The following is a 14,372-nucleotide window of genomic DNA, read 5'->3' on the forward strand; positions in this document are numbered from 1 at the left end:
CTGCTTTACGCAGGTCAGTTAACCATAGCTTTGTACTATTAGTGCCCTTAATCTGTCTCGCCTGCCGCTGCTGCCATTGAACCCTTGCAGTTATGTCTAGTACAGAGTGCTCTGTCTGTGAAAAGCCTACCACACGTGATGAATTGACTCTTGCTTGTACTAAGTGCAACAACATTTTCCATGCTGGAAGCTGTTGCGATGTAACACAAAAGGTACTCCGCTCGAAAAGTGATACCTATCGGAAAACATGGAAGCGCGAATCTTGTCGGGAAGCAAAATCCGCTGGCATATCGGCAAAAAGTTCCAGTTCAGCATACGAAGCAACCGATGTTGCCTTACAGCTAGCGATGATAGGAGAAAAGCTAGAGAAACTATTACCACTAAGCAAATCTGTTCTCGTAATAGAGGAATCGATTCACCATATGTCACAAACGTTTGACGACATCATGAAACGTCTAGATAAACAGGACAAAGATATACAGTCGCTCAAGAAAAGAGTAGACAAGATTGACGAAGCGCGATTGAGCGAAACACAGATGCAGTTACAGGAGGCCATCAATGAACTCGAATGGCGCAGCAGGCGCCTAAATTTAGAGTTCCATGGTATTCCTGTGACACCTGGTGAAGATTTGCTCAGTAAAGTGAATGAACTTGCACCTGTTCTTGAAGTACCTTGCCTGAAAGATAATGATATTACTGCCATACACCGACTTCCCGCAAGGCCAGACAAAACCCCCGGTATAATCGTTCGTTTCAGTCGTCAAAAAGAGAGAGAAATGTGGTACGCCACACGTAAGAGGCTAAGAGACGTCGGGAATCGCGCTTCAATCCTAGAAAATATAACGAAACAGAACCGAGAACTTCTACGCTCAACAAAAGACTGGGCAGCGGCGAACAACTTCCGTTTTGTCTGGCATGCGAACGGCAAAATTCTTATGCGGAAGGCCACTGGGGATCGAGCGACTGTTGTCAAGGAAGACACGCGGTTGCAATCATTGACTTAGTAGCAGTGCTCGTGTGATTATCCGATATGGTTGTCTTACCCCACCAGTTCTCTGAAAAAGTAAAACCACGAAATTTTTCTTTGTCTTTTCTTACTCTCAATTGTCGGTCTGCAAAATCAAAAATAGATGACCTGGAACTTTTTTTTCATCGCGTAAGCTTCCCCTTCTCTGTGATTATATTAACAGAAACCTGGTATGAAAAGGACTCGGAAATGTATGCGCCACCACCGTATGCTCATTTCTTTGTGACGCGAAACGACAAAAGAGGGGGCGGTGTATCTATCCTTATGCAAAAATGCATCGATTGCCACCTTGAAAGAGAGTACACATGTGTAACTGATGACTATGAAGCTGTAGCGGTCCGTGCAAATGAAAACATGTTTGTTGGCTTGTATAGGCCGCCCGCTGGCAGCTCTGACAACTTCTTTAGCTTTTTTGAACGCTTATGTTTTTCAACTGAGCAGAATCTCAAACTTGTTGTCGGAGGTGATTTTAATATTAATTTACTTCAACGTGATTCTAAGCAAATGACTTTGTTATCGACTGTGAGTATGTATGGCTATGATATTGTTCCGACAAGCGCAACGAGAATAACAGACACATCAGAGACTTTGTTAGATTTATTCATAACGAATACCATGCTTGAAAAAACTACCGCTGGCACCATAGCTTGTGATATCAGTGATCATTTACCCGTTTTTCTACTTTTAGACACAGTTTGCCGCGAAAAAGCAAGACGTCAACGCGTTTATCAAGATATTTCGGATGCAAACTTGACGCGATTTAAAGAATCCCTTCAGGATGTTACATGGGAGTGCATATATGAAATCAAAGATGCAGATAAGGCATATGACGAATTTCTTAATGTAGTAAAAAATGCCTATCACGCAAGTTTTCCCACAAAAACTGCTAAACGGACACACAAAATAAGAAAACCTTGGGTGAGCAAGGATATATACGATAAAATTAAAACCAAAGAACAACTTTACGCCACCTTCCTTAAAACCAAGGACCTAAATGTATTTGCTGAATTTAAGCGGCTTAGAAACAACGTTGTGAAGTTGCTCCGGAAAGCGAGGTCGGCGTATTACTCTAATCTTTTTTCACATGACACTAAGCGTACCGACCTAACCTGGAAAAAAATAAACGCTGTGCTCGGGCGTAACCAAGATTCCAACGAAATTGACTCGAATATGTTACGGTAACGATTATGTTTCTGGTTCAGCTTTAGCCAATCTGTTCAACAATTTTTTCATTAACCAATTCACAAGTAATGCAGTACAACAACACAAAAGTATACACAGACCTTACACAACCCCAAACACCATATTTTTTTGCCCAACAGACGCTCAAGAGGTAGCTTCCGCAATAACAAACCTTAAAAACAGTAGCGTTTGCGACGTAGACAACCTGCAATTAGGACCACTAAAGTATGCAGTGCATGAGATAGCGCGTCCATTAACGCACATTTTTAATGTTATCCTCTCCACTGGTGTATTTCCAAAAAACATGCAGATTGCAAAAGTAACCTTAATTTTTAAGGGCGGTGACAGAAATGTATTGAAGAACTATAGACCTATATCAATTTTACCAGTTTTTTCCAAAGCGATAGAAAAGCTCTTGTATATAAGATTGTCTAACTATTTTTCTAAGCAGTCATTACTACACAATTTTCAGCATGGATTCCGTCAGCATTGTTCGACGGAAACCGCGCTGCTAAAGCAAAAGGAAATAATCTTAAAAAACTTTTCAGACCATAATTTAACACTGGCAGTATATGTAGATTTATCAAAAGCCTTTGATTCATTACAGCATGAAATACTACTTGATAAATTGCAGTCATACGGTGTACACGGCATTGCGTATGACCTCTTAGCTTCTTATTTAAGGCATCGTAAGCAGTATGTATCAATAGGAACATCATCTTCAGATATTAAATGCATAAAGATGGGAGTACCTCAGGGCAGCATATTGGGGCCACTTTTATTTTGTGTTTACGTTAACGACCTGCACTCCTTTACCTCAAATACACATGTAACATCAATTTGCTATGCTGATGACACTACATTATTAATCACCGGTAAAACAACTGACGAAATACAAAAGATATCTGATGAAACAATGCCGCTGTTACTGGAATGGACAAAGTGCAACTCCTTACTTAATAATACCGCAAAAACAAAAGCAATACTCTTCAGACCAAAAAATAAGGTTGTAAATTTGCCACTGATTACACTTGGTCACAATGTGATTGAAATAGTAGAATGCATGAAAGTGCTGGGCGTATATTTTTCAAGTACATTAACTTGGGATGACCATATCCGCGAAACTCATAAAAAATTGTGCGAAACTGCGGGTATGCTAAACAAATGTAGACATATCATTCCTCAACGTATAAAACTACTACTATATAACTCGTTAGCCCTTTCTCAGTTATCCTATGCCCACCTAGTATGGGGCACAACAACAACAACGAATCTAAACAGACTGTTCCTAATTCAAAAGAAGTTTATGCGAATAATTGCAAACGTCCCATATGATTCTCACACGCAGCAACTCTTTAAACAGTTTAAGGTTATAAATGTCCATGATTTTTATAATTATCGTTTACTTCAGACATACTGTTCGGCCACAAAAAAGAACAACTCTTTTTACAGCGAGATTTCAGAATTAAGAGAAAATATTGCCGTATACCCTACGCGTCACCATAATATTTGGCACATACCTACACCTCAAAACAACTATGCGAAACAATCGATCGCTTTTACTCTCCCAGCTCTGCTCAATAATTTTGCCAACAAATCTGTAGATGTGTCACAGTTGTCCAAAAAAACAATGCGAGATCAGTTCCTGTGAACTATGATGCATTTATTTATCTATTTTTCATATATTTTGCTCATTAATGTGAAGTGCTCTTTTGTATTTTGCAAAATGCTTATGTTCCGTTGTGCAATCATGGTCCGTGCATATGTATGAAAGCAGTCATTTGTAAGAAAATTGTTTCATAACTACTGCTGCTGCTGCTGTGTAAAGGGGCAGCCACCTCGTCAAGCTACTAATCTCAGTAGCTTTTTGTGGCTGCTCCTTCCTTGTGTATTTGTTCAAGGAGAATAAAGTTCAATTCAATTCAATTCTATGCGTATTGCACGTGCCACTATACCCTACTCTCATTTTGGGAGACCATTCACTTGGTCCTTTTACAGACGTAGTGAATTTTTTAGATGAAGTAAGCTTTCAGAACAGACTAAATAATGCCGGTTTTACTGTTTCTACCTTTGACTTTCTTTTCTAACACCCTGTGTCTGGTGCAGCAAAGCCTAAGTTGCTTTTGCGCCAATAGACCCAATTTAACTAACTTAAAACGAGCCGGAGTTAAAAAAAAAGAAAGGTGTTTGTGCTTATCAGGCCTCCGAAAGGAGCAAGCACTTGTTCACGGTGTTGCTCCACTGCTACAGGTATGATGCTCAACTGTTTTCGACCTTAATAGGTAACTCTGCACTGTGACTCGTGTTGTATATCACATTAAGCATCTCACAATAATAGGCAGTAATATTAATGTCTTGCTTTCAAAATCTAAATATGGTTATTCTACACTGAGGCTAAAAACTTATGTTACCCAGTCGGTATATCTTGGGATAAAAACAAATAATTCCGTTTGTGAGTCGGGGTTGCAACTTCCTTTTTATAGTTAGCTGATACGTACAATAAGGTCGCTTGCGTTCGATGACTGGTGCTTGTTGATGCTTGCAGTATGCAGTGTTCAAGGTAGGTCTCAGGCTTGCAAACACGGCAGATGCCCGCCGCCGTAGAAATTCTCAAACCCTAGTGAAATGCGAAAAGTGAATAACCAATTGGACCATTGGACGAAGTTGAGTTTCTTTCTGCAGGTTTCCAGAATTTAATGGTTCTCTTTTGGGCAAAGTCACTTGTATTAGTGTAGATTCATGACTTAGAAACTAACTGAACCAGTTGTAATCGAATTTAGGTGTGTGCACAGTGTCGGAAAGCGAACTATTGGCGTTGTGTGCAAGTCGAACGCTCCAAAGCTGGAGCGAGCACTGTTTGCTGTTGCTTCTAAATTTCTTGCAAGCAAATAAACTGACAACTCAAGGTGTGTTGAATGAGAAAACAGTATCTTCTGCTTGCATCGCTATACTAAAGCATGATGTGAAAACGATATGTCTCTTCACGGCATAACATGCATTGATCAACTTCAGACCTTCCGAGACGGTTATCATTCCTGCTACCATGCCTGCAGACAAAAGTACATCAGTGAGAATGTTCCTGCTGCTTAAAGCATTAGTAACACTACTGCTGGAGTAGAAAGCTATCAATGATATTGCAACTCTGGCATTGAAGCCAGCTGTTGAAGAAGTGGAGGACAAAATGACTTGTGACTGCGAGTGGTGGTTTGAGGCTCGGCTGGCACTATTCAGCGCGGGCAGCCAGGACTTAGAGACCGTGCCATTCCCGCATTGGCGCCCGTAATGTGGGGTCCCGGCTGCGTTCCGGGATCGACCATGATCATGGGGAAGGCGGGCAGTGCCCGTTCCATGGCCAGTAGCGACGCCTGCCTGGTCTGGTGCGTGACCATCTTTGCGGTGCGAGCTGCACCTCTGGCGTTCGCTGAGGAGCATTTCTGCCGGCTGCTCCCCTGTCAGTCATTGGGTCTGGCATAGGATACGGGGGCGGAGCGGTCTCTTACGGGCTGCTGAAGCTCCCGGTGCCACCATTAGTTGAGACCTGCCAGCGCGGTTACTGTGTCAACGCAACAAGTTGTCAAAGCATGGAGACCACGCGTGGCTCCAAACTCGGTGGCGCAGCCGCGTCCAGCGGCTCCGAGATGTCGGAGAGCGACGACGACTGGACCGTTGATGGTAAGGGAGCCGCTAAGGCACGCAAAGGCAAACTGTCACAGAAAACGGCTTGGAAGAAGTGCTTGTCAGGTAGCAAAGCCGAGAACAGGAGTGGAACGTCGTCCTCGTCCGAGCCCTAGGAGGGCGAAGTCTCGGAAACTGGCAGCGGTGCCTGGGCACCAGTGGCAGCGAAGACGACAATGACGACAATTCCGAAGAAGAGGAGTTCAACGACTGCTCTGATGAGAACCTCATGGGCGCTTGAGGTCAGTCGCCAATGCTAGTAAAAGCGGCACAGTTCGAGCGATGATCATCATGTGCGATCTTCCCCTGTTAACTGCGTGGTGCAGTTCCATGTGTGGTGGGATAGCAGCGAGCGGGCGGCTGCTGCTTCCGGCGACCTGCTGTATGCACTCGTCAGAACGAGGTTGAGGAGGAAGACCGGACCAGGTGTGCCTCCGGGAATGGTTTAGGGCCTTCTGGTTCCTGCAAGACCTCGACAACTCAGGGGCTCCACCACCTGGTCTGCCACATCTTCACAAAGCATATGTCCGGGATGCCAGCCAGGTTTAGGGCCTTCAGGTTCCTGGAAGATCTTGGCGACTCGGACATTGCTTGCTCCGCCGATTCTCATTTGGTGCAGCAGTCTGCAAGGTTCGCCCGCCGCTGGGGGTGTGGTGCTGTCACTGCAAGCTGCCGTGGGCCAGTGCCATCATCGCCTTCACAGAGGGAGGGGCAGTATGGGAATTCTGCCATCGAAGCCAGCAGTCTAAGAAGTGGAGGACAAAGTGACTCGTGAGCGTAAGCTGTGGTTTGAGGCTCGGCTGGGCGCTCTTGAGAGCAGCCGGCCAGGAGTGGGGCCTGCTGGTGGGGATTGAGGGACCGCGCCATTTCCACAATGAACAAAACCAAGTGAAACTCAAACATACGTCACTATAATTTATTAAAGCACCTACCTAAACAAAGCACACTCCATGATTTGAAATGCTAGCAAGATATTGAAAGCAATGTTCTACTCGCTGGGAAGAAAGAAGTCTCGAGTAAAGAGTTTGAACAAACTGGTATATTTTAATTTTTATTCCTTATTTACAGATACTGTTGGCTGTCTTAGCTGTAACAGGGCGGGTACAGCAAGTTTGCACATAGCGTAAAAAATGTAAACACCTTACAAACGTAAATAGGACATGAAGCAATGAATGTAGGAAATACAATGCATTAACCACCAAAACAAATAACCAAATACAAACATAAATATTTGGCTAAGAAATACATGTTCGTAACATTGTGACAGTGATATCAGAAGCAGAATAAAAGAAAGACTATAGTATGTATTCCAGAACAGTGTGACAACGTTTGCAGGACACCACTAAGATTCAATTTCATAAAAGGTTTTTAACACGCTCCTTAAAGCCTTTAATGCTACTCGACTGCAAAACAGATGCCGGCAAACTGTTCCATTCCTTAATCGTTCGCAGAAAAAAATGATTAAGCGTACATGTCCAGGTATGCTTTTGGAATTGACAACGTGCAATGATTGCCTGACCTGTGGTTTCTAGCCTGCCTGGGAGCAAGGCGGGGTGTGGTTTCAATATTGAAATGGCCTTTTGATAACCAAAAAGAAATGCAAGTCTAGCCAACTTCCGCCATTGAGCCAGTGGAGGCAAATCAAGTATCAGTCGTCACTTTTTTCCTATGAGAAGTTTCTTATCCAAGTCTCTATCCGATAGGAGAGATGTCTGCTTCTTTTGCTAAAAGATGAAATCATACATTGCTGTTTTTCTGCCACGATCACACGCATAATGGTACACATAAAATCTTTCGCCATTTTTTTTGGGGGGCGGGGGGGGGGGGGTTTGTGCGAAGCAGCATCACGACTCTGAGAACTAAGAGGCATTCAGCACACGCAGTGATAGGAAGTCCTCTTTCGCTTCAAGCTTGAACCTGGGTGGGCGGTTTCTAGGCGTAGCCACTAGGGGGTGAGCATTTAGTTCGAGTTGCTGTCTACCATTGGTAGTCAGTACAAACTATCAGTAGGCCAGTAGTTAGTAACTGCATTTCTAGCACTTGCACAGGCAATATCCTTGCTACCTTCCAAGCGCTAGGAAACGTACTAGACTTCAGGGAACTATTGAAGGTGCTTGTGAGAAAAGAGAAAAGTGTGCTTCCATACGTCTTATGCAATTCGTCGTTGATGCCATCAGCGCCACATAGGAAGGTTTGGGTGCTTTATACACTTGAGAGCAAGATCTTCATTGACTGCTAGCGTACATATAGTGCAGACTGAGAAGGAAGGTTACTTGAAGCATCTTTTTCACAATATTGACCCGGGTACTAACCTTTCTCTGTGGGACTGCATTTCACCCACTGACAACTTAGCGTAGTTTTTGCTGAAGATGCGCCTGTGTGATTGGAACTTACTGGAATGTTATTGATTGTTATATGCTTTGTTGTCACTGATGCTTCTGTAAGTTGATAGTATGTGGGACACGAATTGCATAGTACTTTCTGCAAGACACGTGGGCTCCAACTACCGGCAGATGTGATTTTCGCCGATCGCCAACTGTGTTCGTCACTGTTGTTGTGCTTTGAGTGAAACTTGCTTTTGTGGGCACAGGTGCACCCAATAAGTTCATCTATTGAGTTTTTCTGCTGTGTTTTTTTCACAGTCTCTACTATGTGACATCTGGTGGAGGTGCTAGTGCATTCATATACCGAATGCCGTGATCGAAAGCCAACGTCACCAAGGACCAGTGAGCTAGCCATAGGCAGCAAGGACTGCTACCAGAGTACATACTTCTACCTGAAAAGATCAGGAAGTGCATGGCCACAATGGCAGCTGCAATATGCAGCCCCAGTGTCGCCAACGCCGATTGGGCTGCAGCAGCCCAGGGAGCCACCGACCTTCTACAGATCAACACTTGAGGAGCCGGAAAGCTGGCTGGAGATGTATGAAAGGATCGCTACATTTAACAACTGGAACAGTGACGACAAGCTGCGATGTTCCTTTTTCGCGTTGAAAGAAGCCGCCAGCACACCTAGTTCAAGAATCCAGAAACCACCTCAACAATGTGGGACCTGTTCTGCAGCGGCTTCCTCCAGACATTCACAAGCCTCGTGTGCAAAGATCGAGGCCGTGCTCTACTAGAAAGCAGGCTGCAGCTGCCGAATGAGACTATCGCAACCTTCACGGCAGAGAGGACCCTCCGGCACGCCAACCCGAAAATGTTGGAGGAGAAAGTCTGCTTTCTGATGCGGGGCGTCAAGCAACTACTTTTCGCTGGACTGATCCGCAACCTGCCGAAGACGATAGCAGAGTTTTTGACGGAGGCAACGAGTGCGACAACTTCGGAAATGTGCACTAGGCAATATAACCGCCAAGTGCTCGTGCTGCAGTGCGCAATTCAAGCATCTGGGATCAGTCGACCTCCAAGAGAGCCATTGTGAATGAAGAACTGTGCCAGATCTTGCCTTCGTCGCAACCTCAGGTGGCCTCTGTCACTGACATGGTCAAGAAGGAACTACAGTGATCACTTGGAGTTCCTCAGGTGCAACCACAATCACTGCAACCCCAGCCAGAAGCGATGACATACGCAGCTGTCGCCCGCTGCCATGGTCGCCCTGCACGCCCGTGCCAGGGCCCCGCAGCACGCCCGACTGGCGCCCAGCGCAGCATTCCAAGTAAGACCAATGTTTGCCGTGCCCCCAAGCACCATCTGTTCTGCTATCACTGCGGAGAAGTGGGCCACGTCTAACCCCAATGCGCATATTGCGACTTCGGGCTGCGAGGGTTCACCATCAATGCATTGCACCCGCAGAAAGGTAAACAGCCTCATGATATCGCTGACTACCTTGCTGCCACTCACTAGAGCCCTTGACGACTATCCTGTTCGGATTCACCAGGCCGTTATCTGTTGCTGTAGTGCTGACCATGCACTGGTTCAGCCCAGGGCCAGTACATCAGCTTGTATCTGATAAACTAAAGGCACCAACCGATGGGGGTTCGGTAGCTGTTCGTCAAACTGATGGTCTTATGCCGACAATGAAGACGCTTCAACGATGACAACATTTCAACAAAATGCAGCCATCCTGACGAAGCCTAGAAGCAAACAATGCGCCGACAAAACCTGATGACTGCAATGGGTCAGCCGCAGGTCAACATGACGCAACTGTGATCTGATGCCAAGATCTAACTGCAGTGCAAGACAAAAAACCATGGACCTTATCGTGCTTCTCTACAGCCACGCAGTCACCGCTCTAGTGGACGCAGGAGCCAACTACTCAGTCATGAATGGACCCATGGCCGCTCAGTTGAATTGTTAAGACTGCATGGGAAGGCCTTCAAATTCAGACCGCTCGAGAACACTTAATAACGTCGACTAGAATCTGCATGGCAAGCATTACTGTTCATGGCTGGACGTACCCTGCCACCTTTGTTATCCTCCAACAGTGTTCACGAGACATCATTCTCGGCATAGACTTCCTGAACCAACACGGCGCATTCATAGGCCTGAAGTCGGAATCAGTAATGCTGTCGGAAGATAAGCAATACTGCCGGAGAGCTCTTGTAACCGTTGCACCTTGAGAGTGCTGGAAGATAAAGTAAGCACCCCACTTTGCTCCAGCATTCCCGTTTCCTTCGGCACCAAAACACCTGCAGACATAGGTGTTATCAAGGGTGATCAACATCTACTGCTCGATCGTGAAATTGGTTTCGCAAGAGGGATTGCTCAACTGCATGGAGGGAAAGTGAAAGTGCTTGCATTGGAGATTTTGAGTGTTCTGTATATGTAAATACAGAGCTCTATGTAGATAACATATTTATTGTAGAATATAAATAAAGTTGACTGCTTGCTGTTATCTGTCAAAACTGATTTCAGTTAAGTAGTTGCTAAGCCTATTAGCTGCCATGCTTTTATCACCAGACTTGCCTAAGGTCATTGAAATTTTGCAAAAGGCATATCATGCCCAGGGTGTTTTTCCATAGATGAATTTTGTGCCAGTGAGTTTTATGAACAGTGTGTTGAAGTGATGCAAAAAGTTCCAACTGTCAGTGGATAAAAGGGAGTATTAAATAGTGTGCTAATGCAGTGCGCAATGTAGCTCTGTAGTATCTCTGGGATTGTATTCCCAGTGACAACTTGTTATGAATGTGCTTTCCTGTGGTGTGTGCTGAAGGACCCTTTGTTTTGCTTTTTTGTGCAGAATGTGCAGGATGCTCGGATGATCTTAGGGAAGGTCAAGCCTTGATTGCGTTGGACAAGCAGTGGCACATTTGGTGCTTCAAGTGCACACATTGCAATGTTGTTCTTCATGGAGAGTATATGGGCAGGTAAGTGAAGTGCAGGAGGTATGCTTCCATTGAGCGTAATTGATCAGGTTTATTTGTGACCAACATCTTGCAAAGTCCAATACGGTGCAGTCCACTTATAGCAATACCCCATACAGTAAAACCTCGTTAAACCGTACCCGCTTAAACAGTAGTTTCGTTTTAAAAGTAGTAAAGTCAAATCCCCGACTCAGCGGCCATTGAACATAATGTGTTTCGTATCCGCATAAACCGTACCAGCTTACTGCGTACGCATCGGTTAAAACGTAGCGTTTGAACTTTTCGTCGCGCAACACGGCGCTGCGCCGTCTCCATCGGGCGGCCCGGCAGAACAACACGCCTCAGAGATCGGAACAACGGCCTCCAAGCGCCCTGTGCGTTTGCGCGTGAAGCCACATCAACATCAACAACATTTCGACGCGGTGCCAGAGAGCGTTATGGCGTCGTGCAAGCGAGGACTCGCGTCGTTCCGAAGCTTGGATAAAAAAGACGCCGGGTGCTCAGCATAGAAGAAAAATTAGACATCGTCCGTAGTATCGAACGTGATACGAAGAAGTCGGCGCTGACACGCAACAGGGATCTGCTGTTGACTACAGTGTGTGGCATTTGGAATGCGAAGAAGTTGCTCGGCAGCGCTGCTGCGACCGCGAAGATATGTCGGCTACGAGGTTCGACTTTTCGCCATCGTTGCCTCTGTTGTTGCTGAAGTGTCGCCTAGCGACAGTGACGAGGACGACACGGAAAGCGATAGCACGGGCGATTCAGGCCCGACAGTGGCATAAGCTGCGCGTTGCGTCAGCCTCATGAATGCAATCGTCGCGACAATAGGGACGCGATAACGTAACTCTATTCCAAATGAAAATTATTCCAAACTCCGGCACCCGTAATGGAAAAGGCGCCCCCGGGACTTCTGCAGCACTACTGCGCACGTGCACGGTGAATACGTAACGCCAACGAGGAATCTGCCATGCGAGTGTTTGCCGAGAAGAGGGGGCTGGCTGAAAAGCTGGCACGCAGCTTCAGTAAGTTTGAGGCCGCTGTCGTCGGCGTGCTAGGCCGCCGCGGCATCAAACGAAAATAACGCTTTTGTCGCGCGAAGTGAATAAATACTGCATGTTTTTTCCCCTTTCATCGCACTCTCTCTCAGTTCCGTTTTCGACAGGTAAGTGGGCGATCTCATGCTATTCGGTTAAACAGTACTACCGTTTGTACGTACCTTTCCCGAGCTCCGGCCAACTACGGTTTAACGAGGTTTCACTTATAACGATATATCGGTTATAACGATGGGTCGACATGAGAATGTCATTTTATGCATTAGGTCCATGGGGAAAACATAACGATAGGTTATTCACCGCATATCGGATATAACAATCAAAATTTTGCCGTCTGGGCGGCGTTTTTCGTGCCAAATAATCGTAACATTTGCATTGCTTAGTTTCCTGAAACAAACGATGTCGAGACAAGGCAATGTTTAGCTCCGTAAGTTCGTATCTGCCGCCATTACCGCGCAGCGCGTGCCGCCCTGCCCGCGCACCGGAGAATAGCTGAGTAGGCCCAGCACGCCAGAAGATGGCACTAGCTGCTTCATGTGCGTCGTCGGCCACGGTCGCTCCGAAAGAGACAAAGAAAAGCGACAAGCAAAGCGGTGCGGTGGCGCCCGTCCCGTGTCTCTCTCTCTCGCGATAGCAGGCTGATGCCACCGAAGCAGCGTGCAACCAACGGTTCAACCCAGTTCGAAGACGCCGCCGACAAAGCGCAAAGCTGTGTTGCTTGACACGAAGATGGATATTTTGCAGGACTCTCAATGCGGCTTCAAGGTGAGTGCCATTGTGAAGAAGTATGAGCTCGCCTAGTTAACGATATCAACCATCTTGAAAACCAAGGGCACTGCGATTGCGAAGGCAGGAGCTATCAGCGGCCATGCCGATCAGTGGAAAAGGGTTAGAGACCCTTTGTACGCCGATGTTGAAGAGACGCTTTACCAATGGTTCATCGCCAATTGCTTCAAAAAGGCGGGCTTTGTGCATAAGGACAAACTTCCCCAACCCACCGAGACCAACACGGTGGAAGCCGCTGACATAACCGAGCTCTGGGAGCTCGTTCCTACTGGTGACACAGGTGGTGCGTCGAAGGAGTCTTTGACTGCAGACAGTGCTGCCTCATTCTGCGATGAGGTCACTGACGAGGCGATTGCCGAAGATGTGCTGTCTCGACGGTAGCAGCGACAGTGACAACGAGATTGACAGTGGCTCCTTGACCCCGACCTCGATGTCCACGCAAAGTGTACTGTCGTCGATCGATTCCTTAATTGATTTTATGCATGCTAAAGGATTGCCGCCAGTGTTCGCGCAGCAGCTGGAATCCATGCGCACCGCTGTTGTGAAGCTGAAGCTGCCGCAAAAGCAAGCGCAGATTTCAGACTATTTCGGCACGCCTAACCCTTCACACGGTCATTGGCGCTAGAAATAGTTTTTTTTTCACGGCCTACTTTCTACATCATCTGTTCTTTAGAGCAAGTAGCAAATTCGAAGCTGCAAAGGTATGTTCCGCATTTCTTATTTAAAAATTTTTTTTTAATAACTGCAGTCCAGATATTGCGATCATCGGTTATAACGGTCATATTTTTCGTCTTTGTCGATAACATTATGAGTGGACTGCACTGTACAGTGAATTTGCAGTTGAACCTGGATAAATTTAATTTGATCACAAAAAGAAATTTTGTTAAATCAGGAATTGCAACACACAAAAGCATGCTCAAGTAAGTGGTAACTAATACCTCCATGTCCCTTGTATAGTTTTCGGGGAGCATAACAAATTCCAAATTCCGTGAGACAAGTTTGTAGCTACATGTGTGAAGCACAAGCACTTCCGGATTCATGTGCATCATACTTTGCCCCCCTGTCCAATTTGCTGAAGGACTCACTTGTGAGCAGTGCTGCTTTTTTTTGGGGTGCTGTATTTAGGTGTGAATATGTATATGGAATCCACTCAGATGGTCTGGCATAATGATAACAAACTATGAACATTGTGCACACAGGACGGAGGATGCATAATCACTGTGTTTGTAACCTGTGAACGAGCCATGCTGCTCCCATTGCATCAGACCACTCACCCTAATGGATGGAAATTGGAATACTGTCCCAGGTTACAGTAATATGGTTCTTGTTCATTGCAATATCCACAGAG

At 45.8% G+C, this 14,372-nt stretch overlaps 1 protein-coding gene across 6 annotated transcripts in view; it reads left to right on the plus strand.

The window, feature by feature from the left end:
- The window catches only part of Unc-115a (actin binding LIM protein Uncoordinated 115a), a 593,933-nt gene that overhangs the window by 223,309 nt on the left and 356,252 nt on the right, over nt 1-14,372 (plus strand). For all 6 annotated transcript variants that reach the window (XM_075676601.1, XM_075676603.1, XM_075676600.1 and 3 more), the window contains one exon: nt 11,063-11,189. In XM_075676601.1, coding sequence (XP_075532716.1) covers nt 11,063-11,189 — 127 coding nt within the window. The remainder of the gene's footprint in view (nt 1-11,062; nt 11,190-14,372) is intronic.

This window comes from Dermacentor variabilis, unplaced genomic scaffold (assembly GCF_050947875.1).
Source record: "Dermacentor variabilis isolate Ectoservices unplaced genomic scaffold, ASM5094787v1 scaffold_12, whole genome shotgun sequence".
In the NCBI taxonomy this organism is placed as follows: Eukaryota; Metazoa; Arthropoda; class Arachnida; order Ixodida; family Ixodidae; genus Dermacentor; species Dermacentor variabilis.